The sequence below is a fragment of the Sphaerodactylus townsendi genome, linkage group LG11 (assembly GCF_021028975.2).
Source record: "Sphaerodactylus townsendi isolate TG3544 linkage group LG11, MPM_Stown_v2.3, whole genome shotgun sequence".
Lineage (NCBI taxonomy): Eukaryota > Metazoa > Chordata > Lepidosauria > Squamata > Sphaerodactylidae > Sphaerodactylus > Sphaerodactylus townsendi.
Window position 1 is genome coordinate 2,268,066 of NC_059435.1, and position 26,372 is coordinate 2,294,437.

Here is a 26,372-nt window from a genome sequence, read left to right on the forward strand (position 1 = left end):
ACCAGAGACGCAGTCCTGGCCCCACATACCAGTTTGGTAGAACCAGTAGCTACTTTTTGTCTAGTTCAGAAAACTGGTTGTAATCCCACCACTGAGTCCTTTCGGAACCGGTTGTTAAATTATTTGAATCCTACCACTGGATAAAGGCAAGTAGTTTGCGCGGGATTCTTCAGAATCATCTTTGCAATGTTTACCTTCACCTTGAAATAAAGACATTAGAGTTAATCTACAGTTTCTATTATTTTCGGACCCGAGGTCTGACAAATGTCCACTCTCTCCTCTCTTGTTTATACTTGTCTTGGAAGTATTCAACTGAGAGATAAAGATGTGACAAGAGGATTGAATGGGTTAAAATAAAAAAGACTTATAAACAAAGAGCATTTGCTGATGATCTGGTAGTAATGTTGACAAACCCCTTAAGAAGAACTGTGCATTTAATGTTTAAACTGAGAGAGTTTGGCAGGATTTAATAATAACAAACAGCAAACAGAGGTCTTAACTAAAAATATCAGCAAACAGGATGAAAAAAACTTAATGAGTAAAGCAGGATTCAAGGTCAAAAGGAAGATGAAATACTTGGGAGAGGTCTTGCCAGATAAGAATAGCAAGTTACTTCAAAATAATGATGTCAAGACATGGGATGAAGTTAAAAAGGATCTTTCAAGGTGGAATAAACTGCAGTTATTACTCATGCAGCAATTAACTGAATGTTTTATCAAGAAGGATATTTTTATTTCAAACAATTCCAACACTGTTAAATGATACTTTGTTTAAATAAAGGCAAAGGAATATCAAGCTGTATATGGCAGGGGAAAGCAACCTCATGTCAAGGTACTACTACTACATGCTAAAGAAAAGTGGAGGCAGGATTAGACCCACCTGGTCTGAAACTACATTTTGCATCCTGTTATTTGGTTTGGTTGAAGGAATGGATCACATTAAGAAATAAAAGACTGCTGCATCCAGAAGGCCAGGACATTTGGATGGCATGCCTATTTATGGTAGTGATAAAATAAAGTTAAAGTAAATAAAGATTTTAATAACCATTATATCAAGCATGCCATTCTGAGAATATGGACTAAATTTAAACCTAGATTATGTCCAAGTATACGGAGGTGACTCTCACCACAAGAAGCACTATTTAGATGTGAAATTACTTTTGAAAAGAAATGGATGATATATGGTGATATTCTCCCCACCTCAAAAAGGGGAGGCAAAATGAGATCAAGAGAACAATTACCATCAGAAGACATTTCTTGTGACTGGTTTCCCTATTGGCAATTATCTGAGAGATTTAAGTTAAATAAAAAAACTGTATGGTTTTGAAAATACCAAGACTGAATTTGAAATGGAATTATGTACAAATGATTAACAGGTTATTTCTGAAATGTACAAACTATTGTTGAGATATGAAATGAAAGGAGAACAAGTAAAAGAATGTATGATAAAATGGACCGCTAATTTTGAGTATAATATACAAATAGAACAATAGGAGATTATCTGGTCAAGGGGAGCTTTAATCTACATTGAGCTCTAATCTAAAAGAGAACTTTTATAAAATGTATCACTAGTATAGGACACCAAGTCAATTAGCAAAGATGTACAAAAACATCTCTAACAAGTATTGTCGAAGGCTTTCACGGCCGGAATCACTTGGGTGCTGTGTGGTTTCCGGGCTGTATGGCCGTGTTCTAGCAGCATTCTCTCCTGACGTTTCGCCTGCATCTGTGGCTGGCATCTGTGGCTAGCATCTTCAGAGGATCTGCAGGCGAAACGTCAGGAGAGAATGCTGCTAGAACACGGCCATACAGCCCGGAAACCACACAGCACCCATCTCTAACAAGTGTTTGGAAATGTGAACACAAAGAGATCATTTCACCATTTATGGTGGACATGAAAAGCTAAAAGAATATTGGAGGTCAATATGTTCAATAATTAAAAAAAACTTTAAAATGAATATACAATTAAAACCAGAAGCTTTCTTCTTGGGACTTCACGACAGATTTGTGGAGAAAAAACATGGAAATTTGTTTTTATACATAACATCAGCTGCAAGAATGCTTTATGTGCAAAATGGAAAACCTCAAATATACCTGCAATAGAAGAATGGTAGGTAAAGGTTTTGGAGTCCGTGAGATGGCCAAACTTTTACTTTGTTACTTAAAGAAAGGAGTATAAACAAATTGGAAACCATTGATGCATTACTTGGGTAAAACAAAACAAAAATGATTAGTGATTTTTGAAGATTAGTGGATTGTTATTACAAGACTTAACAGAGAAAAGTATTTTAATTATCAATAATGTTTACTTACGTTGGAATTTCAGTCCCTTTTAGGCTGAAAAGCTCCCTCGACTCTATATCATGAAGTCAGGGTCCCACAGCCCTCCCCACCTTGGTCAGTCCCAGCCCTTCCTCGGGCCTTTCCCACCCACAGCCCTTCTTAAGACAGGAAGACTCGCTGGGCTCCCCACTCACTTCTCGGGCAAGTAAAGGGCGCTAGTTTGCAGAAGGCCTTGTGGGGCGGCGTGGGCCGTGGAGGCGGTTATGGGGCTTCAGAGGTGGCGAGCCGGGCCATGTAATTGCCAGAGATGCATAGGAGAGCAGCTCCTCTGCCTCACTTCTGCCAGCACAAAGCCTGCAACAGAGCGGCACCGGCGGCAACAATGAGGAGGAGACGGAGAACTCCAAGGGCACGCTGGCTCTGCCCTCCTGCAAGCCTGCCTGCCTTGCTGGAGTCTAGCTGGAGAGGGGATGGTGTGCAGTGTGCCACCAATGCCGCGACGCTGCCCACCATCTCCCTTTCCCCAGCAAGCTTGCCGCCCCTTGTAGCGTTCTCCTGCCTCCTCCTCATTGTTGTAGTCGGCTTTCACCGCGCAAGCTTGCCTGCCTTGCCAGAGTGTAGCTGGGGAGAGGGAACTGCTTGTAATATCTGAATTGGTTAGTGGGTAAAATATAATGTACCCTCATCCTCTCATTGCTTTTAGCATGGCATTTCATTTCAAAAGAATTTGTATTGTGTAAAACCAACTGATTACTTAGAAAGCTTATTGTTGTAACGCTCCAGAGCCGCCTAATTAGTCTCTGTATGGTTTACAGTTTTGTTTCTTTCTCCTAACTTGCTTTTTTTTACAGCTCTCCGTGATTCTATCCAACTGTTTCCACTTCCCTTTTCTCTGTGCTCTTCTCTTAAAGTGCTGCTATCAAGAGCTCCTTTGAGCAATACCATAAAGGGGTGTCTAATTTAAAGTTTTATTGGAGGTAAGGAAATTCTAAAGTCGTTTATAGCACTGCTATATATTTTATCTCCTTTCAAAAATCAAAGTAAACATCTTGCTGGTTTTTTCCCCAGTTTTCACCGTTGCAATTATTGCCTCTTCCTTAACTATAATAGTCCTAAACAGTAGACGGAAGAATTTAACTCCTTGTCTTATTCATTTGCTGAGTTAGGCATCTAAAGGCATTTATAAGTTTGTTTGTTTGTGCTGGGTTTAAATGTGTTTGGCAGCTTCTAAGGAATGGCTGGTTCCCTTCACTTTGCTCCACTGCGTTCCTGTCTGGGTGGGGTCTTTCTCACTCATTTTGAAGCCTTGAAAAAGTCCACTCACCCAGTTCCTATGTTGTCAGTGAAGTTGGTGTTTCTTTCCGCTCACTGGCAAAGCTTGAAGCCTGTTGGAAAGACTGCAGAAAATATGGGAAAGTATTGCAGAGCATGGGCATGCTAACAGGAAGCATGATGTGCCTCAAAAAAGAGTATTTTAAACCATATCATACTCAAGCATATTTTATCTGCTGTAAATACCACCTCCCTGTTTCTGTTTTGGCAATCACTATTGATTAAAATCATTATCCTGGATGTTAGGAGCAACATTCACACCATCTCTTAGTAAGAATTATTTAAATATATTTACAGCAAATGCTTTGTTCAAAAGATCTGTATGGTAAAAAAGAGTATTTTACTGATCTCTTCAAGCCAGAGCTGCAATCAAGCAAGAACATTTGATTTCAATGGCTTATAAGCTGTACAGCTGTGCTGGATTTTTTTGAAATCTGATTTTTAAATGCATTTTAAAAGTACCCTCTGCAAGGCTGTATTGTGAGGCTTACTCCCAGGTAAGCATGCAAAGAAGTGCAGCCTTAATTCCATAGGTTTACCAGACTCTCCTTCATTTGATGGCTGAGGAGATGTTTGCCTATACTGCAGCAGCAGCATCTAATTAGGGTCACCTGATTTGTCTTGCATTCCTAGTTTATACTCTGTAATCCCCAAGTTCCACAATATATTTATTTCTCAGATATTTGTAACTGCTACCTAAACTGGATGCATTGTTTCATTTCATCCCCTGGCCTCAATTAATGTAATTTTATTGGTAACGATATTCATTTTATTTGAAATTTACCAGTAGCTGCTGCATTTCCCACCCTCGACTTATACGAAGTCAATAAGTTTTCCTAGTTTTTTGTGGTAAAATTAGGTGCCCTCGACTTATCACGCTGGCTCGACTTCATATACACAAGTATAATACGGTATGAGGTTAAAAGGGCAAGTGGTATTAAATTTTACTGTTCACACTCAAAGCAGATGAAATTGGGAGTCCTTATGTTAAGTGTACTTTTTATAGTTTGTGATCTTTTCTTTACTTTTGTAAGCGCTTTTATGACTAATAACGTTTGAATACTTTTTTTAAAAAAGGGAGTTCATTTGGCTATTTCCATATGTCTAGAACAGCTAAATAACCTCTTTAGCCTGGCACCTTGGTCTCCTTTGTGACAACCTTTCAAATCAGAACATTGTGAAATGGAGAAGTGTTGCATAACTATGTTAAAAGTCCCACAGGTACACCCTTGGCTTCTTGGTTTCTTTCTTTGTCTAGGGAAAAACAAGCAACTAAATGCAACATATTTACTGAGCAAACAACAAGCCATTTATTAAAATAGTTTGAAACTATTTTTCATAGTTTTAGAAAGACACAGATAAAAGACATTCCTATTTCACAATAATTTTAAACCAGACTCATGTTTGCCTCCAAAAGACATACTTGCTATTTTTCTTTTCCTCATCCACGGACACAATCAACTATCCAGACTAAGATACCGGCTAAGACTAAGGATACACCAGTGGAAATTAGTGCTATTGCCCAAATAGGGAAGAACAATACCTAGGACTGAAAAGAAAGAGAATGTTACATTCTTGTGCACTGGAGGTGAGACAACAATTAATATTAAATTTCCTACAGCAAACTATGACATGTTCTGTGTGGGAACGGTTGGAAGTGACCAGACAGCGCCACCAAATTTCTACCTGTAATTGTTGTTTATCGAGTGTCTTCTGTGAAAGGCATACATGGAACTGTGCAGGCATAGGTCAGCTGTTCAGGACTGACTAGATGGCTTCCAGAAGCTTCAGGAGTGCTTTGAGCATTCTCCCCCTCCCCGTCCTGAGTCAAGGGCGGATAATTTCTTGCTGGAGCACAGTATGTGACAGTTTGTGAGAGTGCTCCTCCCCAGTTCTCCCTTCACCGCCAATGAGGCAAAATAATAGCCCACAGCCAGGAAAGGAGGGATGCATGCTCGCACAGAAGACACTTGATGAACAACAGGTACAGGTAAGTGCAACATTGTTTTCATTGCCGCTGTCTCTCAATGCAGTATGCAGGGGGACTAGCCAAGCTCACTTACCATGGAGGTGGTGTGAGCTTGCCAAAACGATGACTGCAAAACTGCTCTCCCAACACACAGCCGCTCTCCTCTCCTGAATCCACATTGATAGGGTGATACTGGAGGAACATGGAAGAGGGACACGCATGCCTCCCATTGGGCAAAGGGCAGTTGCCAGGCCACCTGTGGCGGGCCAAAAAAATGCAGGTTCTGCTTTGTGGGATTTTTTGTATTTTCAGTGTTTTTTCTGTTTTGGGCCTGCAGGGGATGCAGTTTTTAGACTAGCAGCATCACAATTTCACTTTTTGAGATCTCCTGATGATATCAATCTGTGTTTAGTGAGGTTTGTTTAGAGTCAAAGTTATGACTCCGCGCGAAAGCCCCATCCCCATTGTTTCCAAATCCTGCATTTAATAGGAGATTGCCACACCTTTGAGGGTCCATAACTTTGGATTTTGAACCAAACTTCACCAAACCTGGTATCATCAGTAGGGTCTCATGAAGATACTCTGGAAATTTTGGTGCTGATATCTTAATACTGGCACTCTGAGCAGCAGGCACCCCTAAATTTCCCCAGATTCTCCTTTAAATCCACACCCTTCCTGCCAATGCTTGTTTCTTTTCTTTTCTTTATTCTCTCCATGCCTAATAAAGGTTATTATTATCATTATTAAATCCACCCCCTTCTATTACGGATTTAAAGGGAGAACTGAGTCCCAAGCCAGTTCATTTGCAAAAAACACCACCAGGGTGGGGAGAATCCACATTAAAATAGTATCACTTTCAATGTTGTTTAAACTGTGGATCCCGTGATTGTCCCTTTAAGGTGGATTTAAAAGGAATCTGGGCTTTCCTAGTTTAAACACCATTGAAAATGATGCTGTTTGGGGTGGATTCCAGCATCACTTGTTTAACGTAGGGAGCCCAGATTCTCCTTTAAATCCAATTCCCAAAGGAGAATCTGGGGTCCCCATTTTGAATAACATTGAAAGTGATGCTGTTTCCAATTGGGGGGACTGGATACAACACCATAAAATGTTTTATAGCAGTAATAAAACATTTTGGAAAGCATTTTGAATTTTTTTCCAAAAAAAAATATTTCTGCTGTGTGGCATGGCCCATTGCTGTGTTCAGATTTGTGAGTTGGGGCATGTTGATCTCGATTTCTTTTCTCCCTGGGTTGCTGAAGGAGATCCAAATCCTCCTGGAGATTCTGTGTATCCACCACCCATCGAAGAACCACCATATCCACCACCAAAGCCAGCTGCCCATGTCGTGTGAGGGAAAGGGCAAGAAAGAGCGCGGCAAAAATCAACGCCACGGCCGCGGGTTGGGGCATGTTCTATAATGTGATGGTGACTTTGAAATGACGGTGGGAAAAATCATTGTTTGGTTACGGTGGGGGAGGGTGGCCTCCCATGGGGGGGCATCAAACTCAGGGTTTTCCCCCAGGGCTCCAAGCCATGGCACGCCACTGGGACCCGTCACCATTTCTGCAGGTGGCCTAGAGATCAACCCTGGCACGGAAAGCAGCTGAAAAAGGCTTGAATCCTCGAAATGGGCCTAACTTGAAGTGGACCTTAGCATTGTCATAAGCTAATTTAATCACAGAAACCATCCATCTGGAAATGGCCTGGGAGGAAACAGCCCTACTCTTCTTAGATCCTTTAAAACAAATACCTTTGGGCTCATCTACACAAATTTCCATTGAAAGACCCCGAAATTCCCAGAGTGGGAAACCAAAATCTCTTTGCCAGTAAGGGCTATGAGAACCTGTTGACCAATCTGAGACTATTCTTTATTATGGCCTTGTGGATCAGGAGGGAAGGAGAGAAAGCATAGAAGAGGCAACTTGACCAATGCAGCTGGAAAAGTACCCCTCAACAAATTTTTGTCCATCCCTGGCCTGGAGCAAAAAACAGAGGGCACTTTGTATTGGTTGTGATGGCAAATAGATTGAAACATGGAATCCCCATTCTCTGGAAATGGGGACTAAATAATGTGGGTTGAGAGATCATTCTATGAGTTAACAAAATCCTTCTTGTTCAAGAAATTGGCGGTTGTGTTGATTCTCTTATGCTGTATGGCCCAGCACCACATTCCAGACACCTTGGCATAGAGGAGATAGAACCGTGCCCCCCTGGCTTGTTGGATGTAAAATTTGCAGCTGTCCTATCCGTCACAATGACCAGATGTTTTCCCATGACTGTAGCTGAAAGGAAAGTAGCAATGTACCCTTGACTGCCTGGACTTCTAAAAGGTTTATATGCCTATTAGACTCACAGATTCTGACCAGTGTCCCCAAACTCGCAATGAGTTGCAGGAACCCCCATCCATACTGTTAAAGAGGCATCTGTAAAAAATACTGAAAATGTATAAGGAAATACCCTGGTCTAAAAATATGGAGCTGTGATTCGAACCCCAAAGATAAGACATTATATTCATATATTTAAAACCTTAGAAATGTCTTATAGGATTTGCATATTGAGGCATGAAAATAGGTGTCCTCACTGAAGAGAATCCTGCCCTCAGAAAAAAGGTCTTCAACTCCAGCCCTAGTTTCAGAGGGTGATGCCCTCAAATAACTATGTCTCCTCAGAGTCACTCCAGACACCAAGGCTCTAATGGCACTGTCAGCCATATGTTTTGCAGCATTAAAATTGCTGCTTACCCAGCCTGGATCCCTCAGCCAGCCAAACCTGGCCAAAGTACTTTTGTCCTTTGGGGGAATCAATGCATTGTGACAGGTGGTCACCAAAGGAACATTTGATAACGCCCTATCACAACAGTGAAATTGGATACTCTAAGATCTAGAGCGTCAGAGGAACATTTTTTCTGCCTGAAGTGTCCAATTCCTCCCTGTTTCTATCTTATACAGGAGGAACTAGAGCCAGATCTGTACTGTGAGGGAAGTAGCTCTGTGACCATTAAATTGATCATGGGGTGGTGGAAGAGGAATTCCAAACTCCTTCTTATATAAAATCTCCACCTTTTTTTGCAGAAGCTTGACTGGAAAAAAGGGCTAACCCACACAACTTCTGCTACGATGAGAATGGAAACCCTGAAGTTGACAAGAAGAATTAGATACATGTTGATCGCTTCCTGATGTAAGGGAAACAAAGGAACCTCAATAATGCCTATCTTCTGAGGAAGAAGTCGTCTGCCAAAGAGGATGTTGTCCTTGGACAACAGCCAAATTTCTGGCTTAGGAATAAACAACAGTAGACAATGACATTTGGAGCTCAAGGGGAGGGAGCTTCAGTATCAAGAGGCTCTAGACTCCAGCCTCTGACAAAGACTCTGTGTAGGTGGGGAGTTTGTCAGGCAAAGGTTAAGGAGATGGTTGACCCCAACAGAAGAGTCTCAGGGTCGGCGAGATTATGCAGATTGACATTGAGAAGAGACATCCAATGGACAAACTGAAGAATCAGACTGTGGAGGCATCAGTGATGCTTCGACATTGAGGAGACGATGATGATCAGTGTCAACAGAAGACTCTGGTGGGCAAACAGGGGAATTAGACTAGGAACGTGCTGTTGACAAGCCTTAGATCGGAGAAGTACTTTTAACTTTCTTTTGGTCTCCTTCACAGGGAGCCTTCAGAAGTTGCCCCATTTGGCTTACTAAAAGCCGAGGCTCAGGAGTAGGTCCAGCCAGCATGAGGATTGAAGAGACTGAAGGTGTATGAGCCCACATTAAAGATTTCTCTGTGAGTTTATCCACTGAAGTGAGACTTTTTCCCATAATGCCTTAAGCCTTGAAGCCTGTCCATGTCTGGCCTTTAGACAAAAGCAAGCAAGATGGGCATGTTATAGAGACCACAGAGTCTCACCCAGGTGAAAAAAAGAAACTCATTGTGCTCATCATTTTAAGCCAGCTTCATCCCACACTGTCTCTCCTAATGATACCACCCAGATTTGGTGAAGTTTGGTCTAGGGGTCCAAAGTTATGGACCCCTAAAGTTATGGACTCCCCATCTTCTATTAGCTCCCATTGAAACAATGGAGGATGGGGCACTCCCTTTGGGAGTCCATAGCTTTGGTCTCCCTGGACCAAACTTCACAAAGCCTAGGTAGACAATAAGAGACTCTTCTGATAGACATTCTAGGTTTATATTTGAACAGGATGTCCAAAGTTATGGACCCTCGCAAATGTAGCCTTCATCTTCTATTAGCTCCCATTGGAAACAATGGAGGTTGGGGCAATCCTTTGTGTGAGTCTATAACTTTGGACCCTCTGAACCAAACCTCACCAAGCCTTGGCAAAACCATCAGGAGAGTCCCCAAACAATTCCTGAAAGTTTGGTCCTGCTAGCTCCAAACTATGCGCCTCCCCTGCAGGCCAAAACCAAAAGCACTAAAATGTTTTTAAAACCCACAAACGGAGGGGCGGAGTTTCAGACATGAATGGGAGGGTTCAACCAGAAACCCCCCCCCTGCTACTCACGCCCATGCAGTGAGGAAAAGTCTAATTCTTAGACCCAAAGAGAAACTGGGTCCAGGGCTATGAGATGGTTTTATGGTACAAGACCAAGGATATCATTCCATTCAGTGAACTACAGGACCAGAGAGCATAAAATCAGTGGTCCCCACTCGTTTGCTCATGGAGAGCCACTGTCTGCACCCTACCATCCGCCAAGAGAGTACACATGACTACTGTAGGCCCATGCTTCATCCACCAAACATAGAATCATACAAAATATAAGCTGTTAATATAAATATATAACAATAAATCTCTTCTCGCCACCAAGGCTGAATCTTAGCCAGCCCTTGGGTGTCTGGAGTGAGGGGAGGAGAGCTTCCCTCTTGGTCACTCCTCAGCATAAGGCTTAGAGGTCGGGGCACAGAGAGGGGAGAATGCAGGGGAGAGAAAACTGGTCATGGAGGGGAATAAGGCCACCCTCCCACACATTTTGAGAGGCTAGCTACTGACCCATCCTCCATCCCCTGCAGCATTTCAAGGTGGGGTCCTCCCTGCCAGCCACAAAACCTCACTGGGCCTTTGTCTACTGCCAGGATCAAAAGCCTCCAAAATAACAACACCACCCACACCCTCAACTTGCAGAATGGCAGTAGGGAGGAAGCCTTCCTGACAAAGGCTGTGCCATGCCCCGGAAAGCCCTAGACTGACAGGAAGGGCACCGAAGCCAGCCACGCATCTCTTTGCAGGTGACTTATGGCCACTTGCTAGGTTTTCAAGGCAAGAGACGCTTGGGTACTGTTTGTCATTAGCTTTCCTGGCCATGCTGTGTATTTCTTGGAGGTCTCCCATCCAGAGCTGAGGCTGAGAGTGTTTGACTGGCCTGGGTCAATGACAGATCCTAGCCTGACACCTCAAGCACTACGCTGGATGGCTCCCACTTACCACTGACGCTCTGTAAAGATCTGCAATCAGACAGCAGGATAACTCTCCTAGGTGCATCAAGCAACACTGTAATACTGTTGTGTGGCACTTTCCAATGCCAGATACTACTCACCTGGTGCCCCTGTATACATGATGGAGAAAACATTAATGGCTATTGTAGCAGCATAAAACACTGGCAGGGCACGGGCCATTGGGCACAGGATCTTCCTGCAGGAACAAGAAAACAGATGAAACCACCACAACGAGAGCACAGGTGTCCACGACATGAGACAAAAAAGCGGTGGGTGGGGTGTGCGGAACTGGGGCAGTTTGTAATGGTCACTGTGGCACAAATGTAGAAATACTGATGGGGCAGCTCTGAACAGTCATGTGAGGGAGTTTTAAATCATGCAAGGAAGGTCTCAGCTACAGAGGGAGACCAGCAGGGAAATGCACATGCCTACTCCTCTGTATCCCACACCTCAGCAAAGGTTTTCCTGGGTGGGGAGATGTTCAGATGTCACAAGATGCGTAGAACAACTGGAGACTGGGCCAGCAGGCACATGCCCTCCCCTCCTCAGCTTTCCTTCCCATGCAGAGCTTGATTCAAACACTCCAGGTTTGATCCCACTCCAGTCTGTTGAGCAGGATCGGGCAGTCAACCAGAAGAGAGATGTGAGAAGCTTCGGGTCGGGGGGGGGCTGGGGATCCAATCTTTTCCTCTCACTACTTTTCCCCATTTTTTTCCAATGGAAAAAAACTTGAATATTTGTTGTTAGAGCACTAGAAACAAAAATCACCATGTGAAATATTTTGAGAAAAACCGTTGTCTATTCCTATTAAGTATTTTACTCTTTCTAAATGTAATGTGAAAAAAATCTGAACATTTCTCCAAATTGGGAAAATTGGAGAACATGTAAAAAACTTTTACATACAACATAATGCGTTTTTGGTTTAAATGCTTAAGATTTTTTGCTTTACATGTAAATATTTTTGTCCCACAAAATAATGTGCCACAATAATGTCTAATACATTAAGTGAAAAAAGTTCACTCTTTTCTGTGTTATCAAGAAAGCTCTTATTTCAACCCCATGTGGGAGAGTTTCTGCTCAAAGAATACTCTTCTTTAGCTTAATATGAATTTGTTTTCTACCTCTATATACAGATACTGGTGCTCTGGCAGCATAAGATGCACAACACCTGAACATTCTTTGTCACGCTTCTAGGTAGACTTTTTTTTTTTTTCCCTTATAGAATAATTAAGATATTTTACACTTTTAAAACTGACAAATAAGGCCAACTAGTACAATTTTGTACATGATAAGATGTAAGCAATGGATTTTTATGTTAGCCAATCAATAAGTTAGAAGTTCGGAGGCTTGATGTCAAGAAAGGAAGTGATGCATATATTTTCAATTTTTATTCATTCATTCATTCCACTTGGTAGACCACGGTCCAACCCTGAAGGAGTGGGGGGCAAGTCCTCCCATGGCTTCCACACCTGCATAACTTTAACATCTTTAAACTAGAGCCTTTTCACCCCCCCCCAGTCCTGACATTTGAACATCAATAGGCCAGTTGGAGCTGTGCGGGTCTTTCTTGCCACGCTTACCTCCTTGGACAAGGAGGGAGACTGAGGGAGCTCCCAGCCAACTTGGGAAGACCTGCCAGGGGAAGGAAACAGCCTCGGGTCTGGTGCAGGAGGGAGAGTCTTGGGTCAAGGCCAGCTTAACCTCAGGCTCATAGTCCCAAGCTTCAGGGGGACTGAACCAGAAGTCCTTCTAGGAAGCAGCATCACTTCCGCAGGAGCCTCTTCTGTGCAGAAGAAGGCATGCTTGCAGGTGGGAGGATGGCTCCAGCTGGTCACCAAAGACAAGGCCCAGGAGGCTGCCTGTAGTCAGTGTCGAAAGTGGTGCCTGTCTGTGGATGGCTCTTCCAGTTGTGAACTGAGGGAGCAGCAAACTGCTCCCAGTCCAAGGTTTCCCCGATGAAAGCAGCCCAAGCTAAGAGTGAACAAGTGTGGGGTGTGGAAACAGCATCTCCACACCCCTTGTGATGCTCTGCTTAGAACTCTGTGCACGTGGACCTTGGACTGTGACCTGGCTGAGGCTTTCAGGATTTGCCCTCCGATTTAAGCACTTGGACCCATACTCACACAATGACTCTGTGTGCTGACCCCCGGCCTTTGGACCTGCCACTGACTACCTTGTTGCCCCGGGTGCTTTGCCTGGAACCTGGCTTCTCAAAATGAGGTCTGCTCAAGTTTTGGAATCTAAGTTGGTGCGGGAAAGAGAAGTGTGAAAGTAGGCATAGTAACAATTTTAGCTTCTAACTGCTGCTTGTTGCTGGTGCTTTACATGCTGCTGCCAGAATGTGTTAAAGAGCGAACATCATCACTATCAGAGCAAATAAGCAGCCTGAGCTGGTATTTCAATTTCTTTTTATTTTACTTTATTTACTTCACTTATTACATTTTTTATATCACATCCTCTCTCCTGCACCTTTCCAGGGAACTGCGTGAAATTAGGGCGAGGCTTTATAAAAAAGGTGCTTTGGAGCTAATCCTGGGAGTGCCACCCACCCACACCGCGCCAGACACTCACACAGCTGTGCCCTCTGCTGAACTCCACATGGAGACTCTGGGGTGGGGCCAGCCCACACTTCACTGGTGCCCAATCATGCCTCTTGCACCAAACTCCACAGGGGAGTTCTGAAGCGCAGTTGCGAAGGGCACAGCAGCAGAAATGCCCAAAGGGCTTTGTTACAAATCCAAACAGAGCACACATTAAAAAGATAACAAATGAAAAGCATGGAGGTCTGTTGTATGCGAAGAACTTCAGTTGGCTTTGAAAAGGCAACGCCTGCAACAACCATTCATGGGCCAAGAAGATGCTCTGCTGGGGCTTAGGTTGTAGGGGGGGAAGGCACAGCCTTGAAAATGCACCCCCGGCTTGTTACAAATCCAAACAGAGCACAGATTAAAAGATAACAGCCGAAGCATGGAGGTCTGTTGTATGCGAAGAACTTCAGTTGGCTTTGAAAAGGCAACGCCTGCAACAACCATTCATGGGCCAAGAAGATGCTCTGCCTCTGAAGTCGGAATGCGAAGAAGTGGAATGGCTATGCCACGCTCTGAAATTAGAGATGCGAAGAAGTGGAATAACAAATGGCTGGGAGTGTGATAACCAGGTCAAAGATCCTGTGCAAGATCCCAGCCCCAGCCTTGTTAGTTGATGCATAATGTCCACACAACAGTTTTCCATGCATATCTGGATGGACTGATTGAATCGGAGGGGCTGGAAGACCTTGATGGACCTGGGCACGGCACGGAACTGTCAGGCCTGTGCCATTCTTGGCTCAGTGGCGGTTCGTGCATAGTCTGCACTAAGGCCACAGATGGCATTCATCCTGCTAAGTCATCACCTCGGTAAAAGGAGGCCTCCCCCCTGCCTCATATGTAACTAGTCAATAGAGCGTAAATGTTCACTCTTATTTGCCTTCCTCTGAAGGAGTGAACCGCCTGTCTGTAAACAATGCTTCTGTTCCCACCATCCTTTATAATGCTGATATTATGGGAATGCGAAGGTGGGGGGATTATGGGTTGAACCATACTGTAACTTACAGGTATATACCAGAGGCCAGAGAGCCAAACTTTAGTTTCGGCTATCTGAGTCCTGGGCTGACACGGTTCCAATAAAGCTCTTGAAACCTTCTTGAGTCTTTTTTGATGACCGAAGTTACAGACCCTAACAGGAGCTGATGTTAAGGGAAAGGGAATCAAAGAAGAAACAAGCAGGAAACACAGCTCTGACCTCTCTGAGCCCACCCAGGGCTCCCAATGCTTGGAGCCAAAGCCCCCCGTCCGCCCCCCTGCCCAGTCCTTTGAGCTTGGTACTAGAAGGTTCTCTGATTCAATTCTGCGCATCCTGGGTACCCTCAGGGTGATACACAGAGACCACAAAAAGAGGATCTCCTGTTTCCAAGAGAGGAAGTCATCTGTTTGTCAGTAGATGCCAAGAGCTACCATTAAGAAAAAACAGAAAAAGACCGTAATGAGCTTGAACCTACTGGGTACAGTTGAAACACACTGAGCAATATATTTAGTGTGGCCATATTCCAGCCCTGACTAAAAGAGCCGTCTCAGGGACTTTAAAACTTGGCATTCTTTGAAAAGGGAGCATTTGAACTGTGGGACCCACGACTCCCAATGCTTTCTATGCTTGCCCTGTAGTATTTTATAGCAGCGCTGCTCCTTTCACCAAGAAAACAAATCATCCTGATAAGGGGGGGCGGGGGGGGCTGCAACTTGAAACCCAGTTCGTTTTAAGTTTGCTGCCTTCAGTTGTCAGTGCAACTGGGCCTTTTATTTTGAAAGCCCAACGGAAAGGGCATCCAACAGGCCTTTCTGGTCATGGGGAGCGAGGGTTAGGGTTAGAAGACTTCTACGCAGATCACGATGATGAGAAGTCCCTCCTGGATACCTCTCAGGGCCTCTGGATAAATATCTGCACTGAAAGGAGCTCTCCACGTAGCCCCCTCTTCCTTCCCCTTCCTTTTTTATGAACTTTCGTCTCGATGCTCCCTTTCCTGCAGAAACTCTTTCTCAGTTGCATTTCGGCAGTTGAAAAGCACCCCTCCTGTCAAATGCTCCTCTTTCATTTGCGTATGCTGGTAATCTGGTACAACAGCCCTGTAAAGAGTAAGCTAATATTACTTACTTCTTGATGGTGGGGGAAGGGTGCCTGAGAGGGTAATGGCTTTCCCAGAGGCCACCTCGGCAGCTCTGGACTGAGTGACAGGACTGCCTTAACAACAACTCCAGGGAGATCCAACTATTCCAAAGCTGAGCCTGAGCCCTGCATGTGCCCTGAACCCTCATCTCAAAGCATCTTTCATAGTGGTTGACAGACGGAGCAGATCTTCTCCTCACATCCTCTCTGCCGTAGTCAAAATGCACTCCTCAGCCACAGAACTCCAGCCGCAGCCATGATGAGTTCCATCTCTTTCTGCATACAGGATTGTTACTTCTAATGCAACATAGGCCCCTTCCGCACACGCTAAGGCCACGCGCTTTCAAAGTCCACTTTCACAACTGTTTGGCAAAGTGGATTTTGCTATTCCGGCACAGCTAAAAAAAAAGCACTCGGAAAGCGCAGTTTGAAAGTGCATTATTCAAAATGTGCGAATAGAGCCATAAATAGAGGTTCTCCCAAACTAATTTTCGAAGACTTGCTAAATCCTGCAGACTTCACAGAGAACCTAAGGCACTCCGCTCCAGCTGGAGGCCAAGAGGTTGTGAGAGTCAAAGTGACCGTGAGAAACCTTGTTGTCCACTTGTATTACAATCATTTGTCAGCAACAGCAAGAACAGGAAAATGCTCAAGCAGCCACTAACCTTGCTTTAAGATGAAAAAAAATCTAATCAGCACAAACAGCACACCAGACATCATATTACCCAGATAACAGTGGGGAGATAAAACCAAGAGGCAACTTCGAATAAAAAAAAGAAGAAAGAGAAAAAGAAAAGAGCCAATATCCAGTAGAGAGGCACAGTGTCCCATTTAAGAAAACAAAAGTACTGCAAAGAAAAAAACAATGATTAACAATGGACAATATTTATGGTTTCATGATCTCAGCTACTGCAGAACAGATGGGGGGATGCTCCCAGTTACAGAAACCAAAATACATAAAAATGGACCTCAGCCAATCCAGCTGAAGTCAAGCAATGTGGGTGTACTCACCAACGGCAGTGGCAGCAGGGGTGAAATAAGGTGGGCTGAAAAGTTCTTCGCTTTGGTTGGGTCACACCTCAGATGTTTTTTCCAAAGTCGAATCAGCTCCTCCCCTCCCCAAAAGTAATTCTGAGAACAAGTTATTTGCATGCTTAATAGGGAAGCTTGATGATTTCCTCCCCATCCAGTCCAGCGCACTGAGAGAAAATGCCACAAACAAATCATTAATGTGAGGAATTGGTTTACTGATTTCATCCACGATGCTTTTCCAAAACAACACCAGGACATTTTAAAAGGTGAATAATCTAAACTATCCATGCCAGTGCTATCTGCATCTTTACAGCTGATTGCCACGGGAGTGTGCTATGGGTATTGTTAAATAAATGAGAAACAAGATCTCCATTCAATTCAGTGGGGAGACTTTTCCTTTATATTCCAAAATGATAATGTCCAGGAACTAATTCTGTCACCTTCTATTGGCTGCAGAGTTAAGGGGAAGACATATTGCTTTTGGGAAGGACCCTGGACTCTACCTATTTCGCTGGGGAACCATCTAGAAGAAATGCTCACTTAGCTTCTGGTATCTGATCAAGTGCTGTAGTGAGAATTCCAACTGCATGGTTACACAGTCCAGGGCAGTCTCTCGAGTGGTGACGCATACCAAGAACCATTTCCTCACGGAGTTCCGACCTTGGCCTGGAGCTGTTACCAAACAGCCTGACTGATGGCCTTTGCCATGCTGTCCGAAGCCCAACCTGCTAAAAATCTTTCCTCCCCAGCCTACGGTCTTCAGAGGTGAGGCAGTTGGCAACCAACAGCAAGGCTTTCTCAGTGAGGTGGCCATCCCCTTCTCAACCTGGCTACTACACAGCTCTCTGAAGCCCCAGGTCAGAATATTTCCTGGTACCTGAATAACTGAACAAGGGAAGGTTGATCTTTTCTATCCTTCTTTGACAATCTGTTTCCTAGGGCTGAGGTCTACAGGATGACTTACAGTTCAGTCTGGTGGGGGTAGTTGCAGATGTTTTCACACCACCTCCTAGGGGCTTGCTGGAGATGTGGCTAGCAAGCAAAAAAGCAACGCTGCCCTCTTTCCTCGTGCAAATGGCATATGAAGCTCAATCGGGCGGCACCACCAATTCCTGCTGGTGTTAGTCGGCATCAGCAAAGGGGGGTGGGGTGGGGGCTCCAGATCTAAAAAAGGGCTCCAGGAAGCCGACTAAAGCTACCTCTGCCCCTTTGGTGTGCTGGTGCATTGGGCTCCTGCACATAGCTCCCCAGCACCAGCATGGAGATGCCCCCCCTGTGACTTTGATGTAAGAGGTGTGTCAAGGATTTCACCACCTCCTGAGAAGGGTTTGCCCCCCTCCCTCAGGAAGCGATTGCACTGTTAGGGCAGCCAAATGTTTTATGTGCTGGGTTTCTGATGCATTTTTTATTATTTGGCTTTTTTTTATTGGCTACTCTTTTAATGGTTGTCAATGTTATGAATTTTTATCTTGAGACCTTACTTTGGAGTGAGATCTCTGAAGGAGACATTGGCATATAAAATGTTTTGTATACATGCAGAACAAATAAATTCAGCTGCTCCCATCAGACCTTTTATAGACTTTAGCTTTGGATTTATATTTCAATATTGTTCCTTTTGATTTCTCATGTCCTACTATAACTGCTAGCCCTCCAGTCTTGAAGACTGGGGGAAAAAACCGTAGAGATGGCAACAAAATAAAAGCGGAAATGCTAATTACCAATCTTGACAAGCTGCATCCACTGGATTCCTTAAAAGCCAATGGCCACTTCAATGAGGAACTCCAATGGTGGCTCCTCACAATGCAAATATGCTCCAGATATTAACTGGCAGTTTCAAGAAAGATGCGATCAGCTGCCAAACAGCAGAGCCTGAAACGGCGAAGGGGAGGGGTGAGCATGAACAGCACATCTGGATGCAAACATTTAAGTTCCACCTCAGCCCTCTTGTTCCAGCACCCACTCCCGCCCCAGAGTTCAGCTCTTTGCACAAAGTGCTTTTTTGTCCATAAACACTACAGATTCCTAGAACTTGGATACCCGGCTGAAGTACTCAGCTTCCCTCCAACACAGCCTTTCTTTTATTTTTTGGAAGTAAACAATGTTTCTAAACAAGTGTAGACTTTGTGCAAATTGCATAATGCACGTTTTACTTTCATTGGTGTGCTTGCCCTGATTCTGTGCATCGTTGATATAAACACTAAAGCAGAAGAATGTTGCTCTGCTATGTTTCATGTAAGAAAACCACACACTTCCCTTCTGGTTATTTTTTCCAACCTTTTAACTCCACAAAAAATAGTGGACCACAATTTTTTGAAAGCAACGACTTAATTTTTAGCAAAGCTGAATTAAACCATATGGAAGGGAAGATTAAATAGCCTTTTAGGCCACGGAAGGTGAAAAATGTCAAAAGCAACATTCTGATTACGAGACAAGTTTCACAAATTCTCAGTTAGAAGATTAAGATCTGGCCAAGCTCTAACTTCCCTCCAGCACCACCTACAACTGATTTTGGAAGCCCCCCAGCCCCAAAGGATTCCCATGATTTTTCCTGATACTTTCTGCTCCTTCGTGGAAGCTCCAGCCATAAAATCTTGGGCTACCATGCTATGTAACAGTGTACAGCTGTTGGTGGTAATCTTAGATTTGTCTCTTAAACCTAATTTATTAGCAACCTTGTAGGAGACCTATAAAAGGAAAGAAGCTCCAGATACAGCTGAATGACCCAAAGTCTCTTTGCCAGAGGAGGGCCTTAGAACTCCTCCAAAGAGGACTCCCAGGGGAACTTTCACCAGGACAGGAGCCCAGAGATGAGGAGTGTCGAGGTTCTGGCAGCAGTTTGAACAGGTTTTCTGTGGCCACAAACCTGTTTCTCAGCACCTCCTGGCCACCAAAAAAGGGGTCACAGAGGGAGACTTCCAGCACAAACTACAGTTGTTGAGTGGGAGACAGGGTGTTGGGGAGTGAGTGCAGGAGTCATGCTTTGGTGCCTGGCGGTGTTGCTCGGATCTGCTGGACTTTTGCCCTCCTCGGCTAAGGTGCTGGGTATGAAGACCCTCATGAAGCGGACTGCAGAGTCGTGGAGAGAGAAGTCTAACTGCTGCCTATATAGAGCTTAAATAGACAATCCTGATGCTGGTTTCCCACATCCTTGTGCATCCTAATTTGTTGTGCTTTTGTTTCTTATTTCTAAAGTTAAAGCTGCTTTTGTTGGACTTGCAGAACAAATCTTCCTACATTTAAACTGAAACAGCTTCGCCCAAAGCAGAAAGATAAAAGGAGTTCAACATCCTCCTTGGGAACTAATTCTAACTTTTGATATGGACATGTAATGCAAGAATTATTGTTCCAGGTGGATATAATATCTACAACTATGCTGGGCTAAAATGCTGGAAGTGGAGAGAAAATAGATGGAGAATTGAAATGAAATTAAGCAGAAAAATGAATACAATTGCCTCATTGGAGGGAGGGAATAGACACAATTTTAGGAGGAGCTTAAGACTATAAACAAAAGCATGAATGCTTCAGGAGGAGGAAAGAAAGGACAAGACTTATTGATCTTGGAGATTAAACAGAAGGGAAAGACTCTTTCAGTACCTGAGAGGATGTCTTTTCTATATAAAGGGACCAGAAGGAGTAGAAGTCATGTACCTTAGCTAGCACGCAGAAATGAATTTCTTTAAAAAAAATATAGGGAGAGAGAGCTGAAATAAATTTAATGGCGCACTTGTTTTATTTGTTTATATATCAATCACTCTTTATATATCACTCTTTTATATATCACTCTTATATATCACTCTTTTATTTTATTTTTATTTATTTCTCTTGGTATTTTTTCTTTCTTTTCAGGCTTTTACCTTTTAGTTTTTAAGCATGTATAAATCTTTGAGCTTGAAAAAATGTGAAACGGAATTAACTTGGAATGTGAATGGAAATGAACTAACCCATGAAAAGGAACAAAAGGTTTTTGGTCACATGATTGCAAGGACATTCAAATTTGTTTCCTCCAAGAAACTCATATATAATACAAAATGATTTCCCAATTTTTGGTAAGAAAAATAAGAAATTTAAGGGTATTTCTGTATCAGAAAACTTAAGAAAAAAAAATGTGTTGCTGTAATCTGCTATGTTAAGGGAAACTTAGGAACCAGTCTTTGAAGTATACAGATGCAGGTGGATTTCATATTTTTTTGTTGGCGTGTTCAAATTAGGTTACAATCCATGAAGAAGATGATTAAGCGCTTTTATGCACCAAACAATGGCAAAACTTGACTTTTAAAAAAAATCAGCTATTAAATAAAAATTTCTTGAAAATGGATTCCATGTTGAATTTTTTATTTCCTGCTTGGTGACTTAAAATGGGGTTACAAAAGGAACTTAAATTCAAATAAAAAATAGAAGTAAAGAAGTAGAGGAGAACAGTGAAAATCGAAGCTTCCCAAAACTTTTTTTTCTGACTTAGTTGAAAATCTAGGTCTGACAGATGTTTGGAGACATGTTCATGGCTCGAGGAAAAGGAATTCTAAAGCTTTTGTTCTATGAGGCATAGGTCCTGGTCAAGGATTGATATGATATGGGACTCCCATGAGATATTCAACCAATGTGATTAAGGCAGAATTTTTTTTTCAGATTCTTATTCTGATCACAAAACCAGTAAGAACAGAATTTAGAGGGGAAGGAAAGAGAATAATGAATTCTAGGATTTAGATCTTCAAAACACATTAATATGTGGATACTTCTATTGCAAGAAGACTGTAAAAAAAAGAATTCAGAATTTTTTTTTTGCATACAATATTCATGAAGATCTGGACTGAGGTATTTACAATTTAGGATGCTTTTAAAGCATTTTATGCAAGGATTTTTTATGGAGCAGAGCTGTAGGGAAAAAACCAAAACAAGCTTAAAAATGAGACATTAACTCAAAACAGATACAGCCTGCAAAGAAAATAAATTGGATAGAAAAACCCAAAAAGATAAGTTAAGATTATACAACAGCTTAAAATTTAAAAGCAACAACTGGACTTAATTAGCCTCTCTGAAGAGGTTAGTAGGCAGCTACTTCCAAATACAAAACATCCAGAAATTCATCAAAAAAAAAAAAAGTGTTGAGGCTAGAAATTCAAATGGGAAACACCTCCCTCACCCAATTAAATATGTATATTTATTATACCCTTTTTATTGTACAGCTAAAGCTACATGCATTATATATATTTTTCTGTGAATCAGCCATTAGAAACATCAACGGTCATGTACTCAAGATCAAAGCAGCGCTTTAAAGTTCCAAATACAATGAGATGGCCTCCAATATGAGTTCATACAGGGAACTGCACCAATATCAAAATCTTCTTGCTTGTTAATATGCATTATTTTAAAGCCTATTGTACTGAACATGGGAGGGTACTTGGGATAATGCTAGATGAAGCTCAAGTGACCTCACAAAGCCCGTGGAGGGAGCATCAAACTTTGTTCGAAAAGTGTCTCTTTCTCCTTCCTTCAGCCAAGAGCAAGAACAGGCAAGCCCAATCTCCAGATGGGAGGGGCTGGAACAGGCCCTTGGAGCTGGAAGTTGTACAGTATTACTTGACGTGTTTGCCCCCTCTCTGCTGGCTTAGGAGGCATCTATGCCCAGAATACAAAAGATGGCAGAAACTGGGGAGGAAGCAGTGACGGCTGGGGGTAGGCTGTCAGGATGCTATCTAAGGTGATTGAGATACATTCCCCCGGAACCATGCAACTGCTTAAAATAACAAATTGCTTGCTGCTGGAAAGATAATATGTAACCAGTCTGATATATGTATCCACTGCCATCTCTGTGCATTCTTTTCTTGATCTTTACTTTATGGTTTCACACACTTTTGTAGACAACTAGGCTTCCCCTGGTAATCCCAAGGTCCCATGGGAACTGTGTGTTACATCCGGCATCTTTGCAGGGCAGAAAGCCAGGTGGCTTTCTCTTATAATGTCATCTGCCGTCAACCTTCGGTGTTCTCATCTCCAAAGGCTGTTTTTTCACAATATTGTGGGGAAAGTGTGTGTGTGTATGTGGGGGGGTCTCTCTCTCTCTGGGATGAAAGGGGACTGTAAATGCCAGCTTTTGTCAGAACTGTCTTTGCCAAGTGTTGGTGCTTTGATGCCTATTCAATAAACGCTTTACTGGATCAATACCACTTCAGGGAGTCCGCTTATTGGCTTAATAGGTTGTGAAGACCTAACGGTGAGCTTCTAGGGGAATTCAAGGGGTGGAGCCAAGTTTAGAACCATCTTTCCAAATGGAAGCTCTGGGCTTCAGATAAGCCAAGGAGGCATCAGCCAAGGCCAGAATCTTGCATTGCCTGTTCAGCATCACCACACAGCTGTGGGTTTCTCACAAACACTCTTACTCTAGGGCTGATCCCTATCTGGGAGTGCTTTTGAAAATGCTCCTTGGTCATTCCCTTTCAATCATCCGCCGCCAGTAAGACTGGAAACTGGCTTCACAATTCTGACGAACACTTAACATATGCTGTCCCCACAGAAACCTAACGGCACCGGAGTGCAAGATCCAGAGCTATAAAGTGTATCTGGAAGCCCTGCTCAGAAAAAGATTCTGGATTCTCACTCACTTGCAGTTCGTCCGCACTAAAAGCCGAGAATGAAGCTTCCTGCTCCACGCTGGTTAAAAGCAACTCTGGAACCAAAGATCATCACCTTTTTTTGGTGCCTGAGTAAAGGGACTTCGGGATTGCTGCTTTTCACTTTGCATCCAAAACAATTACCCTTAACAAGAAAATATAGTTACGCGGGTTAAGAAATGTTCACAATTGAAATTACAAACCAAACAGCCACCTTCCGTGAGAAAAGTAAAAGCTATTAATTTGGAGAGTTACCGAAGGGATCTCCCTGGAATTATCACTGATTTCCGCTACAGAGACCAGCGCTGCCTTGAGGGAAAGCGCACTGCTTTGGACTCTGGCATTATAACTCTGATTAGGTCCCTTCTGTCCCCAAATCAAGGGGCCCCATCCAAAATCCCCAGGAATTTCCCCAACCCAGGATTGGCACACCTACAATGCTTGGAGCTCTCCTACCAAACAGTTGAGAGGCTCCTTGTTTCAGAACTATCACTGCAAAAATAAGCGAATGGGAATTGAATTTGCATTTAGGTGCAAATAGAAGGGAAGGAGTAAAATTGAAAGAGACATTGGCCTTGCAGCAGTTCGTAGCAATGTTTTGACTGGTGCTGCAACGTGCATTGAAGCGCTACCAAAAGATTAATGTCTCATGAAAATGCCAGGTAAACAGAAAGCTTATTCCAGGCAGTCTTCAGTGATTTCTCCTATTTGCTTCTGTGGCTGCTATAATACAGTACAGCAGTGGGACTTCTGCTTGGCTTGGCAGGTTCCCCTAGTCTTCCTTGACCCAGTTTCCCCGTCCCTTGCTCCCCCAGGCCAACACATGGCTTTCCAGCTTTAAAACCCCATGCACTGAACATTGTTGTAACAATATGTGTGTATCAAGGTTCACTTTGGAAATTCTCAGCTTTTCTTTTTTCAAATAATAAGTCTCCAGCCCCTTTGTTGTGGAGATATAAGGGGAAAGCAATGAACAGTACTTTTAAAAGTTTACAGCTGGGAATTTAGAAATTTAGAAAATTTAGAACTTTAGAAACCCTCCATGAATAGATTTTCCAATATCAATATTCAATTCTAAAAAACAACAGCAACACAAAGTGGTGGCTAGACAAAATTGGCTGCTGTGTGGAGACTTTGTCTGGGCAAAATGACATATATGGCGGGCTGGGCAAATCCAAACATTTCCACCTACACATTACCACTGTCGAGGCTTTTGTGGTGATCTGTCCCAAAACTCTTTACAGCAAAGTAGGTTTGGAAAAACTGAGGTGAACACCCAGGGAATCGGCCGGGAAGATGCAAGAATGGGACCATGATGCTGTGGAGAAGCAGGGGAGAACAACGCTCCCAAAAGCGCCTGAAACGGGGAAAATAAACCCACATGGGAAAAGTCATAGCTGCATATTAAGAGTGTTTAGACTGGTGCTTTTTTAATGGACATTTCAGCACAACAGGTACATGGAGGGTGCCTGAGCTGTATTCCACTTTGCCTCCTTTGCTGAGAGCTTGAAACTGAACTTACTGCATTGGATTGGAGGAGGGCAGGGAGGGAGGAGGGAGGGAGGGAGGAGGAGGAGGAGGGAGGAGGGAGGAGGGAGAGGAGGAGGAGTTTGGATTTATATCTCACCTTTCCCTTCTGCAAAGAGAGATGCCACGGTGTCTTACAAGCTCCTTTCCCTTCCTCTCCCCCACAACAGACACCTTAGTAGAGGTAGGTGGGGCTGGGAGAGAGTTCAGAGAGAACTGTGACTGTAGACTCAAGGTCACTCAGCAGAAAATGTAGGAGTGCAGAAACACACCAGGATTGTAAGGCTGAACACACTCAGACAAAAGCTAACTTCTAGAAAAGGAACTTTTATTGGATTTATGTAAGCGCCTGCTCTAACTGAGGGTGCTGGAACTGAGGATTCTTGTCCTCAGTTCCAGTGATTTAAACTTATTTCACAAAGACGGGCAGCATCCAATCAACTCTTCCCCTCCTCCGAAGCTCCTGTGGTCTCCCCATTGGGTTCTGGAAGCTCTGGTGGAATGTAGCTTCTCTTAGTTTGTTTTCCGCTGTAAGTGATCTCTGCAGTCGCTGCTTGTTTCCCCTTACAGCCTAACCTGACCTTTGTGACGGAGACTTTTGGCCGGGCTGGTCCGGCCAGGATTCCTGCACCAACCTTGTGAGAATGCCTTATCTCTGCTGTTGCATAGTAGAATTCCGTTCTCATGAGAACCCAGGAGCAAGGGGATGGGTTAGGTCAACATTATAACCTGTTGTTTGGCGAGCCGATGCCTATTCCCGCCATGTCGTGGTGTGTGTGCTTTTCCAGGATGTCTGAATAAACGGATTCTATAATCAAAGTTTCCTTTTATTTCTGCTCTTTGGGAATTCCTTACATTATGGCAGGAATCTAACTCATTTTTTCTCTTTGACTGTGTGTGTGGATCTCTGGTGTTCACAACATGCAGACATTTCGAGTACTCTTGACTGATCAATGTGGAAGGCACGATAGCCCCACAGAGGGTTTAAATTCGAGTCTTCCTCCAGACTTCCGGGAGGATCTGGGGAGATGATCCGTTTCGCTGGTGACTCTCTCCTACATTCTCGGTCCAGGTTCAGTCTGCCTCTCTTTCCCTTGGGACCATCGGCTACGGTTCAGATCGTGGTGGAGATGGCATGAAGACTTTTGGGGCTTATCTATGGATCGAGCCTAAGTTGACCGTTCATTTCCACCGCAACAGCGGTGGTGGGGATTTAAACCCCAGATGCAGCCAGTCCCTGAGGAGTTTGGATTATCTTACCATTCGAAAATGCTGACACCCAAGAATCCATTGAAAGGTTCCTGGACAAATACTTCGGAGGACATTCCTAGAGATCAGCAGTGGCATAAAGCACCGAGCTTTCGGCCCCAAAGTTACAGCTTTGAAGCAGGGACGATGATTTAGGGTTGGATCGGGATCGGAAGAGGGTTCCACACCACCTCGGCAGTACCAAACCCGGGAGCGAACGAACGAACA

The 26,372-nt window shown here is 43.6% G+C and overlaps 1 protein-coding gene across 1 annotated transcript in view; it reads right to left on the reverse strand.

The window, feature by feature from the left end:
• The window catches only part of SLC20A2 (solute carrier family 20 member 2), a 152,382-nt gene that overhangs the window by 17,832 nt on the left and 108,178 nt on the right, over window positions 1-26,372 (reverse strand). The window contains 9 exon segments of the mRNA XM_048510649.1: window positions 5,038-5,071; window positions 5,074-5,145; window positions 5,147-5,163; window positions 11,133-11,206; window positions 11,208-11,223; window positions 16,395-16,461; window positions 16,464-16,489; window positions 18,480-18,540; window positions 18,542-18,630. Of these exon segments, the coding sequence (XP_048366606.1) occupies window positions 5,038-5,071; window positions 5,074-5,145; window positions 5,147-5,163; window positions 11,133-11,206; window positions 11,208-11,223; window positions 16,395-16,461; window positions 16,464-16,489; window positions 18,480-18,540; window positions 18,542-18,630 (456 nt within the window).